Below are 17,716 nucleotides of genomic sequence, written 5' to 3' on the forward strand. Positions count from 1 at the left end.
CGAGAGAGAGAGAGAGAGAGAGAGAGAGAGAGAGAGAGAGAGAGAGAGAGAGAGAGAGAGAGAGAGAGAGAGAGAGAGAGAGAGAGAGATTGAGAGACCTGGGGGACGCGCCCCGCCCTCCGCTGCAGGTGGGCCGGGCCGGCCGCGGGGCCGCAGCGCTTGCAGCTCTTGGCTGGCCGCCGCGCTGGGCTAGCAGGGCTGGGCTGGGGCTGCGGGGCGGCGCCGGGACAGGAAGCGGAAAGCAGCGGAGAGCGGCGACCGCGGCGGGGCTGTGCCTCCACTGCAGCCCAGCGCAGGCCGCGGAGCCGGGGCGCTGCAGCAAGAGCGCGGGCGTGGAGCGCGGCTGGCCGGCGCCAGGGTGAGTCCGGGAGAAGCGGACCCGGCGCGGCGCGGCGGCGGGGGACTGAGCTGGGAGGGAGGTCAGGCCCAACTGCGCTTGTCCCTGTTCCCCAGCACTCCGATCGGGGTTCGGGGCCTCGGGCAGGAGCCCCCGGGCCGCTTCGGGTCGCGCTTCCCCGCACCCGGGTCCTTCCATCCCTGTCCCGAGGTCTCTCCGAGTCCCTGGGCTGCCTATGCTACCTCGGACGTCCCTTTGCCTTGGCTAGCCTTTGGAGTGCGCCTCTGGGTGCGCATGCCGGGGCAGCAGCGGGTAAATGACGGCGTGTCCGAGGCAGCGGGCGGCAAGATGCGCCGCGCAGGGCAGGACACTATCGGGGTCTACGCCAGCGCCCGGGGTCACCTAGCCGGTACTCGGGTACCGGGACCGAGCTGGCTTAGGTTTCACATTTCACTCACAAAACCGCAGCCCTGGAGGCCTGGGGGGCGCGGCCCGCTGCGCCTCGCGGAGCGCAACAGGCAGGTAGGAGTTTACTTTCAAAAGCGCCGGGGCGGAGCAGAGGCGTGCAGCCAGTCCCAGCCCGAGGAGGAGTCCCTGTCCGGGGCTACCTCGCCGTGCCCGGGAAGCACCGGTAGGACCTCATTTCATCCCGCAGCCATTGAACTGCCCCCAAGCAACGCGCCCAGAGACCTGTGAAGCTTTATAAAAATTTAAAAGCGTCGGCGGTGGAAGCAGGAGTGGGGCGGAGCCACAGCTTGGCGGCTGGGTGATGAGCAGGGGAGACTTGGAGCCGGGCAATCTCCAAACCGGGTATGATGCCCACACTAGAAGGTGAGCTCCTTCTGAAGCTCATGGGGAGGTGTCAGGGCTATTTATCATGATGATTGTGTGGTTGGCGCGTGCGTTTCGTTAAAATCCTTTTGAGGGGACTATGGTCAGGATGCATGTGTTCTTACAAGCTAACTCCGAAAGCTAGCAAGCTGTGAGGATTAGTGTTTTCATTGACATGTTTATGCCTTTTACAGGGTTTGCTGAAAAATATTGTAAGTTGTGTCACCAATCGACAACGTTAATTAGCCTTCTCCTTCCAGTGGGTGTGTTGATTACACAGCTCCTAGGCTCTGTAAGTGAGATGGCAGAAACTGTCTGAACCCAGGGAGGCATAATTAGTCATTTTATGGAACCACTAATTAGAGTTTTTAGAATTGAATTAAATCAGTGTGATATAGTTGGGGCTTTGATGTGTGGGAGGAAACTGTTTTATTCTACATTTCAAAGAAATATCCAGGCGTGTTTAGCATTTCCAAACGTTGATGACTCCTAGTATGATTAGCTAAAAACACCCAGTGTGAAAATTTTCAGAGTTGCAGCGCTGACGTTGTGACTTGGTGACAACTTAATTTGTAAATAAAATGGGAGAATTGTGAGAGTGTCATATTTTTGAGACAGCTTGCCAACTCTCGTTTTTATTGTCTTATTTATTGAGCAACAGGACGGAACCATACAGGAAATTGAAAAGTTTCCTTCCCGAGCAACAATTCCGTGACACCCTCTGTTGAAGAATTAATGTGTTGACTGTGGCGAATACTCTTTTGTTAATCCCCCTAAAGGCACACCCTACTTTGACTCTGATGTAGTTTGGGTTGAATGGGTCCTGATTATACTGGTTAATAATCAGAGGTCTCACTTGGGATGGAGGCTGCTTGAGATGAACTTCCTTTCTCCTTAAAGTCCCAGTCCTGTCCATCCCCAAGCCCCACTTCCCCGCCCTACTGAGGCTATGAGTAGGCATTGAACTGCAGGATTCTTTGTAAGGTTATATGTGGCTTGGAACAATTCACTATTGTTGCCTTCTCTAAGTAAACAAACAATTTTGGTAATTGCTACATATCTTTCAGTTTTCCTGGGCTCTCTAAAAGCAGACTCCAAGTTGAAGTGGGGGCGCTTCCTTGTGTCTGTGAGACCTTGTTTTCTTAACTGCACCATAACGTTCTGTTTTGTCCCCTTACACTTGTTCTGAGGATTGAGGTATTTCATGCAAGTGACCTCAGTCTTAACACACAGTAGGCACTTGTTGTCAGACTGGAACTGCCATCATTGATGTGGCGGGAAGTGCCTGTGCCCAGCGCCTCTGCTGCACACTGGCTTGATTGCTCCGAAGCTGCCCATAAGGAGGACAAATTCAGAGACTATGACTGGACTCCTTCTGATAGCTGTCTAGGTCCTCCTGGAGTCGGAAGAAAAGCCACCTGCATCTCTGCTGCTCTGTCTCCACCCATCTCCCACCCCAGTCCCACTTAGAGCACTGTACCTGGCACCGTGGAATATGTGGAGTGCATCAGATCTGTTTCTGGGGCTTCCGGATCCAGGAGGGGGCAAGGGTTTGCTTGAAAAAAAGATCCGTCATAGACACAGTAACTATCCATCATAGACACAGTAACTATCCACAGCTCTCCATCAATCTGTATCCAGCTGCCGAGAGGTGTTCCAGAGGTGATTAAAGACTCACTTAATCCCAGTTGGTCTGGGAGAGTGAGTTGAGCTCTGGCAAGCCAGGTAAAATGAGGCTGGTATTTTCTTTCCTGGTGAACAGTGGCCCTCAGCCATTCTCCTGCTGGGAGAGGGCCATTGCTTTGTCACAGATGCCTGAGCTCTGCAGAGCCTCCTGCCACCGTCTTGGATTTTGTTCTATGATTTACAGGTGCAAGTTCAGCAAGGTGTCTTAGCCACGACCCTCTGCACCATTCTTCTGCACCTGAGAGCCTCCAAGTGAACCCGCACATGCTACTCTCTGGACCCCCTGTGCAGTAGCTTTTCTCCCTTCCCAGCAGAGCCCCTGTAATTAATTGCTCTGGGTGGAAACTGTTGAGAGGTTCTTATAACTTCCTTTTCATAGAGGCTAGCTTCCGCTTACCATGGTCATTATCATAACCTGTTATTTCCCTTATATGATTTTTTTTTCCCTGAGCACTGTCTTTCTTTCAAGTAGGAGTCATGTATTTTATAGGAGTAAATGTGACCTTAGGGAAAGATTCTCCTTGAGGTCACCGACTTTCACCTTGTTTTAGTCCAGGGTGGTGGGGAAAGTTCACTGCACACTGAGATGCTGTCTCGATAATGTTCCCCAGGCCCTGTGGTTTGGTGTATTCTGGCCCAGACCAGGGCAGGATGCTCTTGGATGGTGGCTGAAGCAATGGTGCTGGTCACACCTGAGCACATCTGGACCATATGTTCCATTGCTGAGCAAGCTGCCCTGTGCACCAACGGTGTAGCTTCCTTCCTGATAGTCCCCAGATCTCCACTTTATCTACTCTCTGCAGGCTTTCTTCTATGGTAAAGGCGTGCCTCTGTGTCCCGAAACAGGCACTTCTCAGGACATTCTCTTCATTCAGTCAGCCAATATTTATTAATGGGCCTCTTGTTTGCCAGCAGCCAGGGAGAGGGTAAGGAACATGGTCCCCGCACCCCAGGAGCCTCTTCAGGGAGCCTGATGCTCAGTTGTCACCCAAGTGAATGTGTAACTTGGAAGACCAGTAGGGAGAATGCAGGTGGTGGGCTGGCCAGGTGCGGACTGGAGGGTCAACGAGGTCTCGCCGAAGAAGTGTGTTTAAACGGAGAGGAATTAGCCAAAATGGTGCTTGTGAAAAGAACGAGCCCCAGCAGATAAACTGGACTCTGCTAAGGTCCTGGGGCTGGAAAGAACCGGACCCCAGAGGAACTGGAACAGTTGCCAAAACTGCTGATCAAATGAAAGTTTCTGTGTTTTAAAGTCCAGGGAACACCATGGGGGGATTTGAAAGCAAGGGGGTGAGTTTGGCTACTACCCTGCCTGGACCAAACACGATACAGGTCCTGTCAGGGGCCAGTATGATAGACGCTGCAGGTTCAAGGATTCCCCATGTACACGCCTACCCGCCTCTATCCCAGTCTGGGCACTGCAACCTCTCATTAGCTTGCTGCCCAGGGAAAGGGACTTCTTTTCCTTACTTTATTGTCTTTGCTGATAAAGGTGTCTCTCGTGCACTTTGTTAGTTCCTTATACACTCATCCTTTCAGAGATGAGCATTGGGATGTGTGCCTTCATTAACTCAAGTGGGAGCCCCTACCTGAGGTCAAGCCCTGTTCTGGAAGGAGTTCACCCTGCCTTTTATTAGTTTCCCTCCTGACTGCTCACTCAGATCTTAGATGAGGCAAGAGCTGGTAACCATGGTGAAAGCAGAGAGACTTAGGAAGGCCAGGCTCTGTGTGGGCTGGCTCAGGTGAGGAAACCTGGAAACCTGGAGGTGTTCCCTAGGTTAGCTCTCTGCTGCCGTGCGCTGACCAAAGAGCACAGCTATGGATAAGAGCTGAAAGAGCAGAGAAAAAAAAAGGAGCATTTGGCTTTAGTTTTCAGGAAGTGTTTATAATAATTTGGGGAAGGGGACCATTGCTCCTGACTCTGAGGAGTTTATCACCAGAGATGGAGAAGAATACGGGGTGAAAACTTGATAGGGGGGTTGTAGGAAGATGTGTTAGAGGAGAAGGGACAACAAACAGCACAAGTGCCATCAAGCTAGAAGCTAGACATCAGTGAAACTTAACTAGGGCAGATGTGTGCCCCTGTTGAAGTCATCTCTCACTGAGCAGGGTCTGGTGGCTACTCCTGAAATATGAAGGGGTGAATCACAGGGGGTAAGATGGGCCAGGAGAAAGAGGACAAGGGTGTGACCTTTGGAGATGACTCAAGGCAGTCTCTGGCTAACTTAGAGTTTCTAAAATGAAGAGGGAAGGATGAAGGATTTAGTGGCAGTGGGTATGGGGTCAGAGTGGATCTCATACAAGATTCTTCTCTTTGGAGAAAACCTGGGTAAGGGTAGTTGGTACAGTTAGGAAGAGACATTTCCCAGAGGGGGGCTATTGAGAGCTGGGGTTTCCTTTGAGGGACAATGCCGGCGTTGCCTTAATGGATGGTCCACATTTTAATGAGGCCAAAGAATGATGATGACCTTCAGCAGAGGGAGAAGGGAACGAGATTTGGGTTCTATGCCCTAGAGATTATACCTCCGGAGTCTTGTTTATTCCTCATACTGACCTTGAGAAGGGAATATTAATGATGTCATCTTACTGGGGACTTGGGTATGGGACAGAGCAGAAGCACCTGCCCTGAGGTATAACAGCAAGGCAGTATGAACAAAGAATCACTCGTGGTGTTCTGGGTTGGAGCTACCTTCCTCTAAGATCAGAAGTTAGAGTAGAACAGAGAGCCGGGAGTTACAGGCTGGAAGGTGGAAGAAGCAAGTGTCACGATGGAGGGGAGTCAATTATGAATGCAGAGAATGGTCAGCTTTCTGACGAAGGAGGCAAACCATGCAATCTGTAGGTCAACAGAGAGCTGGGTCAGGAGCTATCAAGGAAAGAGGATTGGTCCCTGCTAGGCTCCCTATCCTGGCTGTACCTCCTAAAGGTGCTTGTCTGCCAGCCAGAAGGCCAGTGAGACAGGAGCATAGCCCAGAGCAGAAAGGAGGGAGACTCCCGCAAGCTGAAAGCTTGGTGAATGGCTGGTGAAATCCCTGGGAGAGAGCCCTGGAGCTAAGCTAATGTTTTGAGAGTGCCTGGTTGGTTTCACATTTAGTCTTTACCATCACCGCCTTCCTCCCAAGCAGGCTGCTTGACTTCCTTTTACCAGGTAGGAAACTCACAGCGCCAAGATTAAACTGCCTTCTTCCAGTTCACAAGCTGGTGGGTGAGCAGGCCGCCTGAGAGGCAGCCCCAGTCTGCCCACCTGCTGCAGGGTGGGATAGCCTAGAGGGAGGTGCCCTCTAAGCTTTTCTCTTGCTGAAAAAGACGAGGAGGTCATGGAGTTTGGAAACCTCCAAAGGAAGCTCTCAGAGCCACCCACTTTTACTTACCCAGCGCATCTGGTGCTCATGTTGGTTACTGTTACCTCTGACCGCTCGTACAGTCATCAAAATGCTCCCGATGCTCACATTTTATAGATGGGACTTCAAAGAGGTTTCATCGTTTGACTGAGGCCCCACAATTAGGAAGCAAGTCAAGCCTCTGTCTGTTTGTATCTCTGCTATGGGAGATGGCGGCTTGCGCGTGACAAGTGAGCAGATTTGGATTAAAGAAGGCAAGAGAGGGGCTGATCACAAGAGTCTAAGCATGGCCTGGACTTCATGCTTCCCCATGACTAGGCTTTGGCTCTTGCTGACAGACGACTGTTAAGTAATAACCTGATATGGGGAAAGAAGACCAAGCGGTAGTGGCATCCGATTGGAAACCAGCCACTAACAGGGCCAGGGAAAGCAGTCAGGTCTCTGTCCGGTCACAGCTCTGTGGCCCTAACACTCCGGAGCAGGATCTCCTGGCTCCTTAATAACACGGACGTGAAATGGATGTCAGTGCCGTGAGAAAGGCATGGACGGAGCAGGAGGGAAGGAGTGGCCTTGGGGTTGGACTCCATAATTATCATTTCCTACCAATGTGTGCTAGTTTGGGGGTGACTGGGCCATGTGTGCCCTTGGTTTAGGGGACATTTTCATCGCTTTTAGCTTTTAATCACATTAGAGAGTGGGGAGATCTTTTTTTCTTTTAACATGAAGAATTAGTGCTCTGAGGTCAGTTCCTAGTGAAATCATGAGTTGAGGCATCTAGAACAAGGCAGGTAACCCCTAGGCACGGGGTTTCTTTAGGAAGGACCTTCCATCCTGGAAGGAAGAGAATGCCACTTCTAGGCTCAAGGACTGTGTAACTGTGTAGCTGTGACATCCAGGCCCAGTTAAAGCTCCCAGTTTGAAATGTCTCCCAGTCTGAGCTTTTGCTGTGGTCTGGGACCTGAGCCTCCTCCAGCACCGGGGCAGGGTGTGGACTTTGCAACTCCTTTGTTTTCTTCGCACTTTATCTCACTGGCCTTGTTTGAGTTTTAGCCTCCAGGACACTGCAGGGTGGGAAACCCTGCAGCGGGGCCTAGACCAGGCCTGGGAGAGGCAGAACTCTAGATCCGACTTCCTAGTAGTGGAGCCTGAGCATGTGGAGGCTCAGGAATGGGCTCGCAAGTGTTTCCAATTTATTTTTATTGCAGAGCAATATTTGAGGGAAGTGGGAAAGGACCTAGGACCTTGCAACTAATAAATCACCTTTCCTGATGTTCCCGTAGCAGTCCCCGCCCTTCCGTACATCATTGTAACAGTTGTGTAGGTGCACTGGCTACCTGCAGTCCTGTTTCCTGCTTATTAAAATCTCCATTCTTCATAATTGTCATTTTATACAGATACATGGTATTTTCTTCGACTGACTGAATCATATTTTCCCCCTAGCTATTCCTTGGCTTGGGGGGGGGGCATTTACATTGCTTCTGGCTTTTTATTATCATAGGCAGCAAGGCAATTGTGGTGGTTGTTGATTTTTAATTATCTAAGGTAAATTTCTAGGTGTTTGGATTCTCAATGAGACTAAGGAAAAAAAAACTTTAATTGACTTTTGGAAACGATGGCCAAAGTGCTGACTAAGTGATTTCCCTGGGAGTTTTTATAACTGACAGGTGGGGGTGGGATAGACTTTTGTCTGGGGGTTGGCGTGAGAAGTAGTTCCTACAGCCAAAGCCGTGAGAAATACATGTCTCAATGCCCAGGGTTCTCCCAAACCTTCTTCCTGTGGTTGTGATGGGGTCCAGCACGCTCTGTACCCCTCTCACCTCTCAGACACCTGCGAAGCTTGTTCCACGGTGAGCAGCCCATTTGAAGGTTTGAGTTTTACGCTTACCCCATATTCCATAACGGGAACCTCCCAGGAGAGTCGGCTATTATCGGTTTATCTTTCCGCCCTTTTATGACTGACTTTGAGGATTAATCTCTCCATTTTCTCCCCTTCCCAGAGTCCTGTTGAAGAGTAGCATCTCTGAGGCCCACAAGACTTTAGGAGCGAGTAGGTGAGACTGCTCGTGGGAGAAGAGAGCCTGCTCCATCCGCCATCCGGGGAAGCTCGCCATTGCTATGGATACCGAATCCACATATTCTGGATATTCCTACTACTCAAGCCATTCAAAAAAATCTCACAGGCAAGGGTATGTAAGCAATGCCTCAGTCAACACTTCTCTTTGGGAACGCCTGCAGGTTGGTAGGGCTTGCTGTCAGAGAACCAGGTTTTCAACAGCCTGCCCAAAGGGCTGAGGATGTTAAGGGTTCAGCCCGCTGGTGTGTGAGAAGCCAAGCTGTAATAAGAGTGGCTGACAGGCTCACAGAGACAGGGCTCTGCCAATTTACATTTTATAGCCGCCATTAGAGTTGATGACCTTAATTTCTCACAATTGGTTTTAAATTAAAGTTTTCCCAACAGTGGAAATGGTTCTCATTTCTAAGTACTTCTCATAGATGGAAAGTTCTCCCAGAGCTTTACCAAGTCTGTGAATGTGAATGAAAGTTAAAAAGTAGGTGTTAATTTCTCGCTTCACCCCGAGCTGCTGACTCACGGGCCATTAAACATCTGCCCTGAGACTATCTCGGGCATGGGGGAGGGGGGGAGGGGGTGGGGAGGGGGGCACACCGCACACCCACCCACCGACACCCACACGTGGGCATGATTGGCCTGGCATCTGATCTCTCTTTGACTAGTCTTCCAAGCGAGCAAGCTCAGGATTTGAAAACACTGTCCTGCGTGGTGGGGACCAAGTCTCCCTCCTTGCTGATGGAAACAGGCCTGCTTTGGTACTCAGAGGGCCATGTGCGTTCTGGCCTGCAGAATGCTTGCTGAGTGGCGGGACACAGGGACGAATGAATGAACAGACACGTAAATGAGGCAGTGGGTGGCATTGTATTGTGCAGGGTAAGAATACAACAGGTCAGGGGTCTTCTCCTCTGTGAAATGGGTATAGGGAGCCCCTCTCCTAGACTGAATGAGCTATGCTTGGGAAATGAGTAGCTAGGCCATAGTAGGAGGCCTCTCGCTAGTAGCTGTATCCATGCTGTTTAGTCTTGGTATTTCAGCACCTGTGTTCGAAGGTGACCTCTGCTCCTAGCTCGGAGGGCCACTGGCCACAGCTGTGTGCTGTATGGAATGGTTACCGCCCTGGTGCTTGTTTATCTCCCTGAACAGATCACCATATAAGTAGCTGTGCCCAGAGTGAGGTTTCAGGTTAGGATATATGTTTTGTGTCACTCCTGTGTGGATGGCCATGCCTGGAAAGAAGCCTCCAAGTGTTTTCTAGGCTGCCGGAGTGACATCTTCAGGGAAGGGGCTCCTGGTAGTGGTGCCTGGGAGGTGGTGACCTATCCACGTAAACTTGATTTTTCTGTACAAATGTGTAGTTTGTAATTTTTTTAAAAAAGTGAACGGAGCCCTGATAAGGGAGCAGGGGCCTTTAGGCCTAGCACGTAGGGGTCAGAGGCGTGCTAGCTGTGTGAGTTGGAGGCCAGCCTGGTCTACCTGACAAGTAGCCAGTTCCAGGCCAGGCAGGGCTCCGCAGTGAAACCCTGTCTTCAAAAAAAGTAAAACGAATGAGATAAAAGCATAAGGGGAAGATTTTCAAGACTGTGCTCAGGGGACGACATTATTTTTAAAGAAACAGGCTTCTGGGTAGTTCTTCTTCTTTTTAATTGCTTTCTTTTCCAAACATTCCTGCATTATTTGTATAGCTCCCTATGCTGGAGCCCCACTCTCTTTTCCAGTGAGGACAGAAGGCGCGGAGTAGGCACTTTGGTGGTGACATTCTACAGCCCCGATCCTGAGAAAGTCAGAACCCCCTTCTTCCACTGGTTTTAAAAATGATCACAGATTTTGATCAGTGGGCAAGCTTAAGAGATTTGTTCTAAAATACCAGAAACAGCTGTTTTCAAATATCTGCTTTCTGGACCGACCTGGAAAAAGCAGCTGGATTGTTGGGGTGTCAGGCTTCCTCACCCATATGGTATGAGTAGGAATTTAGGGTTTCTTTGGAGCTTGGGGTGAGCAGGAGAGGAGGGTGACTTGCAAAATTCTGAATGGAGCCAGCCCTGGCTTCTTTTGTCTGCACACCCAGCAAGATGTGCACCTCCCAGGCCCATTGCTGCTTCCTGCTGCTTCCCGGGACCTCCTGGGGTCCCCGAAATGCATGGCTCTAGTGCTGTTATGGGAACTGTAAGAGACTATAACTTTCAATTAAGATGACATGCAGAACGCTTAGTTCTTTCTTGATCCCTTATGGAAAGTACTTGGCAGATGCGAGCCGGAGCTGAGGCTTTTAATCAATTGATCAAGGAACACTGTGGAGCTCCTACTGGGAGGCCCGAGTGGAGCTCTGCTTCCCAAGGGTTGATCAGGGAATATTGCTGAGTGCCCATTCCGAGTGGAGCTGAGTGCGTGATTTGAGCTGGAGGGCCGTGTAAGTGCACTGAGTGGATCTTTGAAGCCCCTCCCTCCCTTCTGTTGCATTGTGTTGCCTGAGGGAGGACCACAGAGGTCATAGGAACCACACGGCAAAGTTTGTACCCCATGGTTAAGGAGCCCTCCAAGGCATGAGAGCCAGCTGCCTCAGGCATTTCTGGTCCGAGGAATGCCCTGTAAAGGCTTCTCTGCTTGATGATTTGTGGGGAGTTTGAATGGAGGAGTAGGAAAAGAAAGGGACCTGGTCTTTTGGTAACTTTAGCGCAGCTCCAGCTCAGAAAAGAATAATGAAGTGCCCGAGGACACTGATGGTCTTGGAGGATTGGCCACTGCCCAAGCCCGTTTTCTGACAAAGAGATCACTGATGCCTGCATTCTCCCCAGAGCATCCAGTTAGTTAGCTTGCCGAGAGAGTGGTACACACTGCAGCCAACCTCGTCTGACCTGTGGGGCTCCTGATGCCAGCAGCAAGAAGCATCGTTTTGAGAGTCCCTGCAAGGTCCGTCATGGTCACCCTCTCCCATGCTTACAACGGTCCTAGAATAGTGGGGATTGGGGGCACCGCTTTACAGGTGGGGAAACTGAGGCACAGAGAGGAACATGGCTACCAGATATTGGACCACTTGGCAAGTTTCAGGCTTGTTGGTCCTTTGGAAGAGAATGCCACCTTTGGAAGGAAAATGTGGCTACTGTGTTAAAATGCATTGTTGTAAAGGGCTGCCCAGGCAGTGGTGGAGCCCCAGCCCCGTCCCCCATCAGCCTCTTTGTTCTCCACACCCAGCAGGCCTGCAGTCCACAGGCAGAGGACAGGTAATGAGTGGGTGGTGGTGGGGGAGGAAAGGGAGGAGTAACCGGTGGGATGGCTTTCCCCATTTAGAAACGGACAAGCAACGGAACAGGAGGAAACAGCCTTCCCAGGAAATGGTGACTGTAAGTGGGGACAGTGTGGGAATCTCAGGCATTCCGGCTAAACCGAAGGGGGGTCACAGAGCTCCCCATGGCTCGGCTAGCAAGTTGCCTAAATGATGATGCATTTGCCTGTGCACAGGGTTGCCTCCTGCGTGCTGCCACTTGCCCTCCCCACCCTCTCGTGCCTGTGTACCCACAGTGCACAGAGACACTTATCTTTGCCCCGACAGCCTTATCTTTACTCCTGTGGGCCAAGGAATCAGGAAGACAGATTTAGCGATAAAGATGCAGATTCCTGTGGGTGATGAGGCTGCCCAGCAAGAGCCTCAGGTGATCCTGACCACTTAGGCAGTTAAATCTTGAGTGTGTCTTAATGTTCTATTTATTGGTTTAGTAAACTGTTTATTCCGCCCCCGCCCCCCACCTCCACCCCTGACTCTCAGCTTCATTGGGGAGCTCTCTTCCAAGATAATGGACAGCCACAGTCCCTTTAAGTCACAGCACCAGTTTGCTGTCCCAGGCTGGCCTCAAATTCTGTATGTCACCAAGAGTCACAGGTGTGTGCCATTATGTCTGGTTTTATGTGGTGCTGGGGATTGAACTCAGGGCTTCAGTAAAGCTAGGCAAGCCCTCTACCGTCTGAGCTCCATCTCCATTGCCCCGTTACTGCCTCTGGAGCTACAGAGATGAGCGTTGAGGTATATTCTGCAGTGGAATGACCTCCTAGAGGTTTGTAGTTCTGCAAACTAGAAAGCCCTGGATGGATGATCAACAGTGTTTTTCTTGGACATCACTCTCAAGTCCTGGCTTGACTTGGAGACCTGCCCGGAGCAGTAACTAGCAGCAGTGATTTCTGGAGCTGCCATGTGGTGTGTCTCACTCCCTTCTATGGTGAGACCAGTACTGGGAGCAGCTAGCTGTCTTGGTGAGGTGCCGATGGGAGCCTCCCTGTTCTGGGTAACCCTCCGTTGGGCTTGTGGGCTTTACTTCATCCGTGCACTACCAAAATTAAAAGATTTATTTTATTTATGAGTCTGTATTTGTGTATCCTAAAGGTACTCAGTTACACCACCAAATACAGGTGTTTGCCAGTCTCTCCATGTGGGTGCTGGGAACAGAACTCAAACCTCTGGGAGAGCAGTAAGCACCCTTAACTGTTGAGCCATCTCTCCAGCCCCACTATTTTAATAAAGATGCACTGTGTATTACAGCGCTACACAGCCGAGCACCCCGTGATTTTGATCCCCTGCCATTCCCAAGGCTTTTCACACATAGGCAGACTTCTAAGTAGGAATTTCCACAGCCCCTGAAACAGGGGGTGGGAAAGTCCTCAGGAATAATCCTTGCATCACCTGCCTCCTGATGGCCTGGGGTGCTGGTGAGAAAAAAAGTAGATTCCTGTTGTCTCTCTTCCAGACAAATTCTCTGAGGGCAGGGCCACCCAGTCTCTGCACCCACGGTGGCTTGTCTGCACAAGGGGTCTGAGAAATGGGAGGCACTGGTGTAGAGAGGCAGGTGCTGGAGGACGGAGCGCTATGTATCAAGTTCCTACCTGGCTCACTTCCGGTGCTCTCCGGGAAGCTGTGAGACTGAGTTGCAAAGATACTGGCTGTTCCCATGTCAGCGCTCTCTGGGGCCTTTATGAGCCTTGCCAGTTGGGTGGTCCAGAGAGAGGAGTGTGGTCCTTTTTCGTTCCCATTAGTTTCTGTCTGCTTCAGCCCTCACGGTGTTTAGGAACCAGAAGCTAGCACGAAGTGAAAGGATTTAGTTCCAGAACAATCTTTGCCGGCACAGGATTTGACCTGTGAGGTTTTTCAACAGAGAGCCAGGTTAGATAAGCACGTGACTCAGCCGCTGGTCAACAAGAGAGTGACAAACAGAAGAGCAGTGGGGGGGGGGGCAGAAGGGCATGGGGTCACCCCAGGGCAATCTAGGTGCAGGCGGGATCTGGTGGAAAAGCAGCTCTAGAGTTAGCCTGGAGTTCATTCTGAGGACTGACCAAGCTGGGGGAGCAAGAATCCCCCACACGGCTCAGTGTTGCTCACAGAGAATGCCTTTTGGAGGGCTGGTATTCGACAGCCCAGAGCGCACAGCTGAGGCTACTGACTGTCACGGCCAATGGTGACCACCAATACTAGCTTCAGAGGCCGGTTTCCACAGCTCCAGCAGTGTGACCGCATGGGGGCGTGAACATGAGTGCTAGGAATATTTACGCTATAAAATCTCCAGATTTCGGATATTTAGGAAGAGAAAGGGACCCAGTGGGGAGGAGGAAAGGAAGGTAGAAGAGGGTCAATGTGATCAAAGTTCATTATCTTCATGTATGGAAACTGTCATAGTAAAAGCCCATTGTTTTACATAATTATTTATGCTAATTAAAAAAAATCTCACTGTTCCCCCGAAACAGTATAACGTAGTAGCTTGAATAGATATAGTGGCAACAGACTTGGCTTCAGTTCCTGTTCTGGTCCTTACCACAACTTCTGGAAGGCACTTAACCTCCGTGAGCCTCAATTTTTTTCATCTGTGAAATGGGACAGTAATACTGGCCTCAGAGCCATTTGTTAGAATTGAATGGAGCTAATCCAGTCAAGCTCTCCACAGTGCTGTGTGGCTGGGCCAGAGCAGGGGGAGCTGGCCGCATTACCCAGAGCCCTGGATGAAGAGCTAGATCCTCTGATATTTGGTTGTCTGACTTGAACCACACACAGCTAACCAGAGCACTTCTCTTCCTATTGAACAGGCTAGGAACGGAGGTATTGTCGCTAGAAAACTGCCTGCCGTGGGAAACCCTTTGTTCCTTGAAGGAATTGTCCATGGCTTATCCAAGGGAGGGGTTCCCAAGATAGGAGTCTGCCCAGAGATCTGCCATTCCGTTGTTTTGTTTTAGGGCTTTGTTGTTGTTGCTAAGTAGTAGGTTAATAGGAGATAGACGTTCAGCGAGGAAGAGGCTTGGTCGTGTGCTGCTCCTGGCTCTTTTATTCCCCTTTCTTCAGGACGGCATACTCTCTGTCCCAAGGTCCAGACTCCGCTGTTGCCATTGGCTAATAATGGCCACTGTATGTTGGGTGCTCCCTCCACACCCTTGTGCTGGGCACACGCACGTTCCCTTGTCTGTGTGGCATCCTCATGGCCCCCATTCTGTTTCCCACAAAGGGAAACTGAGGTCAAGTTCCCTGCACAAGCTCACACATCTCATGGGCAGATCGAGAGCTAACTGGCTCTGCACCCAGAATGGGAAACCTTGGGTATGAGGGGAGGTGGCAGTGGGAAAGACTGTTGTCAAATGGCACATGGGGACAGGAGGCCGAGGAAACCCGGATGGGATGTTCGGATGCTGGCCACTGCTTATTGACCCGCCTGTGACCTCTAGGGCTTGGCCACTGTGGCTGATTCCTTTTGTAGTTTTAAGACTTAACAACAGGGTGTCCTCCCACTGTCTCTGGAGGACCACCCACAAAGTCCCTCTGGGGTGCCAGTGTGGAAAGCCTGCTTTTCTCAGGTGGCCTGAAGACACCCCCCCCCCACACACACAGGGTCATTTGTTTGTTTCGCCTTCTTTGTTCCTATGGGTGTCTTTGAGCTCAGCCAAAACCTACAGGAATGGCTTTCATGTTGGGTTTGTAAGAATGAGAAGTAAATGATTCTCTGTCCGGGTTTAGAATTTCCTCTTTTCTGTTCTTGTCCCCCAAAGTATAGGGTGACATTGTGTCCCAGATTTTTTTTTTTTATTTTGGCCAGACCAAAGTTTAGATATGATGCAGTGTTCTTCCAGTAATAAAAAAATTCTAATTAGCTTAGGCAAATGATAACCAAATCAACTGAGTAATTATTATAGTGAAATATGCCTCAGCCATAGTATTTCTAAAATTAGGCTCCGAAAAAAAAAAAAGTGATCATTGTTGGTGGAGGAGTGGCCAAGTCTTTGTTTTGGGTTTTAAATTGTCAGAAAGGAAATACTAAGTAGGGGATTCAAGATAATCTTACTCCTTGCAGGGCTGTGGGGATGGGTAGCAACGGAGGATGCCATGTGTACAGGTGGGGGTGGGGTATAGGTGTAGGCATAGGATTTCCCTAACATCAAAATAAAATTTATGTTTCGGTGAGCTAGAGAGTAATGAACTTGGCAGAAGTTTGATATCTGATGACTGGATTTCTCCCCAGGGAGAGAACACGAGAGAGACACAAATCTCCACGGAGTAAAGATGGCAGAGGGTCAGAAAAGTCTGTCACTATCCAGGCTCCCACCGGAGAGCCCCTGCTGGCAAATGACTCTGTCCCCACTGGCGCAGAGGAAGTTCAGGTAAGGATCAAAGGCACCTCCGTGGGCAGGCTGCCACTCGGCCCCGCCTCCCCTCTGCAAACGTTTTTTTTCCTATGTCTTGTTGCAGTAAGTTCTCTTGGGTTTTTAATTTTTATTTTTCTAACATCTTAATGAGTTTATCTATTTTTCTGGTTTTCCTGCTGGTCTAAGAGACATGTCCTACCATTGGGCCGCTTGGGGTCCTTCTGAAGTGTGATTGGTGGCCTCCCTTGAATGATGTTGGGAAGAAGCCAGCTTGGCTGATGACAAGTCAGAAATGGGAAAAGTTCCAGGCAAGAGTCCCTGGAGACTCATTCCGAAATGGAATGGAACTGGAGAGGGCGGGAAACTCCCTCCCCAAAAAACACCCAAGGAATGCTTGACAATGACGAGAGAAGACAGCCTAGAAACTCGGAATATGAAGAAATCAAGTCCTTGGCTCTCGGATGGCAAGCATGGAAATCTGAATGAATGGGAATCTAGAGTCAAAGATCAGAATCAGAAATATGTTCAGCAAACTTTGGGGTTAGTAGCTGTGGTCTTTGGGGCGCCTTAATGTCAAGGCTATTGGTTGGTGCTGCATAAATTGGAGAAGGGGTTTCCTCTGGCAAGACCCCACAGCTTCTCTCCTTCAGAACACAGCCACTCAGGACTGCAGGAGTTCAGGTTTACTAGGCCTGGCCTGTTTCAGAAATATTAGCTTTAGGATCTCATATGAAGTCAACCAATTTTAAAATATCAACACTTTATTACTTTAAAAAAAATGTGTGGGATTTCTGGCGGGGAGGAGGCAGAAATCTTTAATAAATAAATAAATTAAAAATAAAATAAAATACTTAAAAAATAAATAAAAAAAGAAAAAAGAGAGAGAGAGAGAGCATCTCTGTGGTCTTCCTGACCTTGTTCCAGTGACTAAAAAAAAAAAAAAATGTGTGGGATCTTTTGGAGTTCCTACTGTCTGGCAGCCTACTTGATTTAAATAACCATCTGAGCTATACTCAGAAGTATGTTTGCACACACACACACACCCATGTCTGAAATATTGCATGCCCAGCCTTGCCTCACACAAACAAAGCAATGCACAAATTCACAGCCATAAAGATATAGGAACAGAGATAAGCATATACCCATGCACACCTGTAGGTACCCACAGATAGGCATTTATAATCAGATAGGAACCCTGAAACTGCAATCCCTTCAAGGCTACAGATGCCATTGGGACTGATAACTATGCTTCCCCACTGAATGTGGGGTTTGTTCAGTAGCGAGCAAATTCTTTTAATACTGTTTGCTGCTTGCTTTGGTTCTAAGAAGACAGATGGATGGATGGATGGATGGATGGATGGATGGATGATGGGAGGATGGATAGATGGTGGATGAATGGGTGATGAATGTGTATGTGGATGGATGGATGAAGGATAGATGTGGTCAGTCTTATGACTGGATCATCCTTAAAAGCCTCATGGGTCAGTTTCCACCAGAAGTGGATTCAGAGGTGCCAGTAACCCACCGTGTAGGCTTTTCCTTCTTTGTACCCTGAGCTCTTTGGGAAGCTGTTGATGTTTTCAGCAGGATGGTGTGATGGGAAGGACTTTTGGAGGTTGTGTGTTTCAGCAGCCATGTTAACTTTGGGAACTACAACTTTCGTTCATCTCAGCTTCTTTACCAAAAATCTCGGGAACTCGATTGGCGAAGTTCAGATGCATTTTTCCTCCCTGAAGACCTCAAATTTGAGAGACGCCTTTGTACAACTATACTTTTTTAGACAGAGATGTGCATGGGTTTGTAAAATGAGCAGGCAGGAAGTTGTGTGCACAGCCGAGTCAGAGC

At 49.7% G+C, this 17,716-nt stretch overlaps 1 protein-coding gene across 2 annotated transcripts in view; it reads left to right on the forward strand.

Annotated features, from left to right (window-relative positions):
- The first annotated feature begins 225 nt into the window (after positions 1-225).
- Positions 226-17,716, forward strand: part of Vangl1 (VANGL planar cell polarity protein 1) — a 53,710-nt gene continuing 36,219 nt past the window's right edge. For both annotated transcript variants that reach the window (XM_075981774.1, XM_075981775.1), the window contains exons 1-3: positions 226-358; positions 8,193-8,381; positions 15,748-15,886. In XM_075981774.1, coding sequence (XP_075837889.1) covers positions 8,311-8,381; positions 15,748-15,886 — 210 coding nt within the window. In that variant the 5' untranslated portion in view covers positions 226-358; positions 8,193-8,310. The remainder of the gene's footprint in view (positions 359-8,192; positions 8,382-15,747; positions 15,887-17,716) is intronic.

This window comes from Microtus pennsylvanicus, chromosome 7 (genome assembly GCF_037038515.1).
Source record: "Microtus pennsylvanicus isolate mMicPen1 chromosome 7, mMicPen1.hap1, whole genome shotgun sequence".
In the NCBI taxonomy this organism is placed as follows: domain Eukaryota; kingdom Metazoa; phylum Chordata; class Mammalia; order Rodentia; family Cricetidae; genus Microtus; species Microtus pennsylvanicus.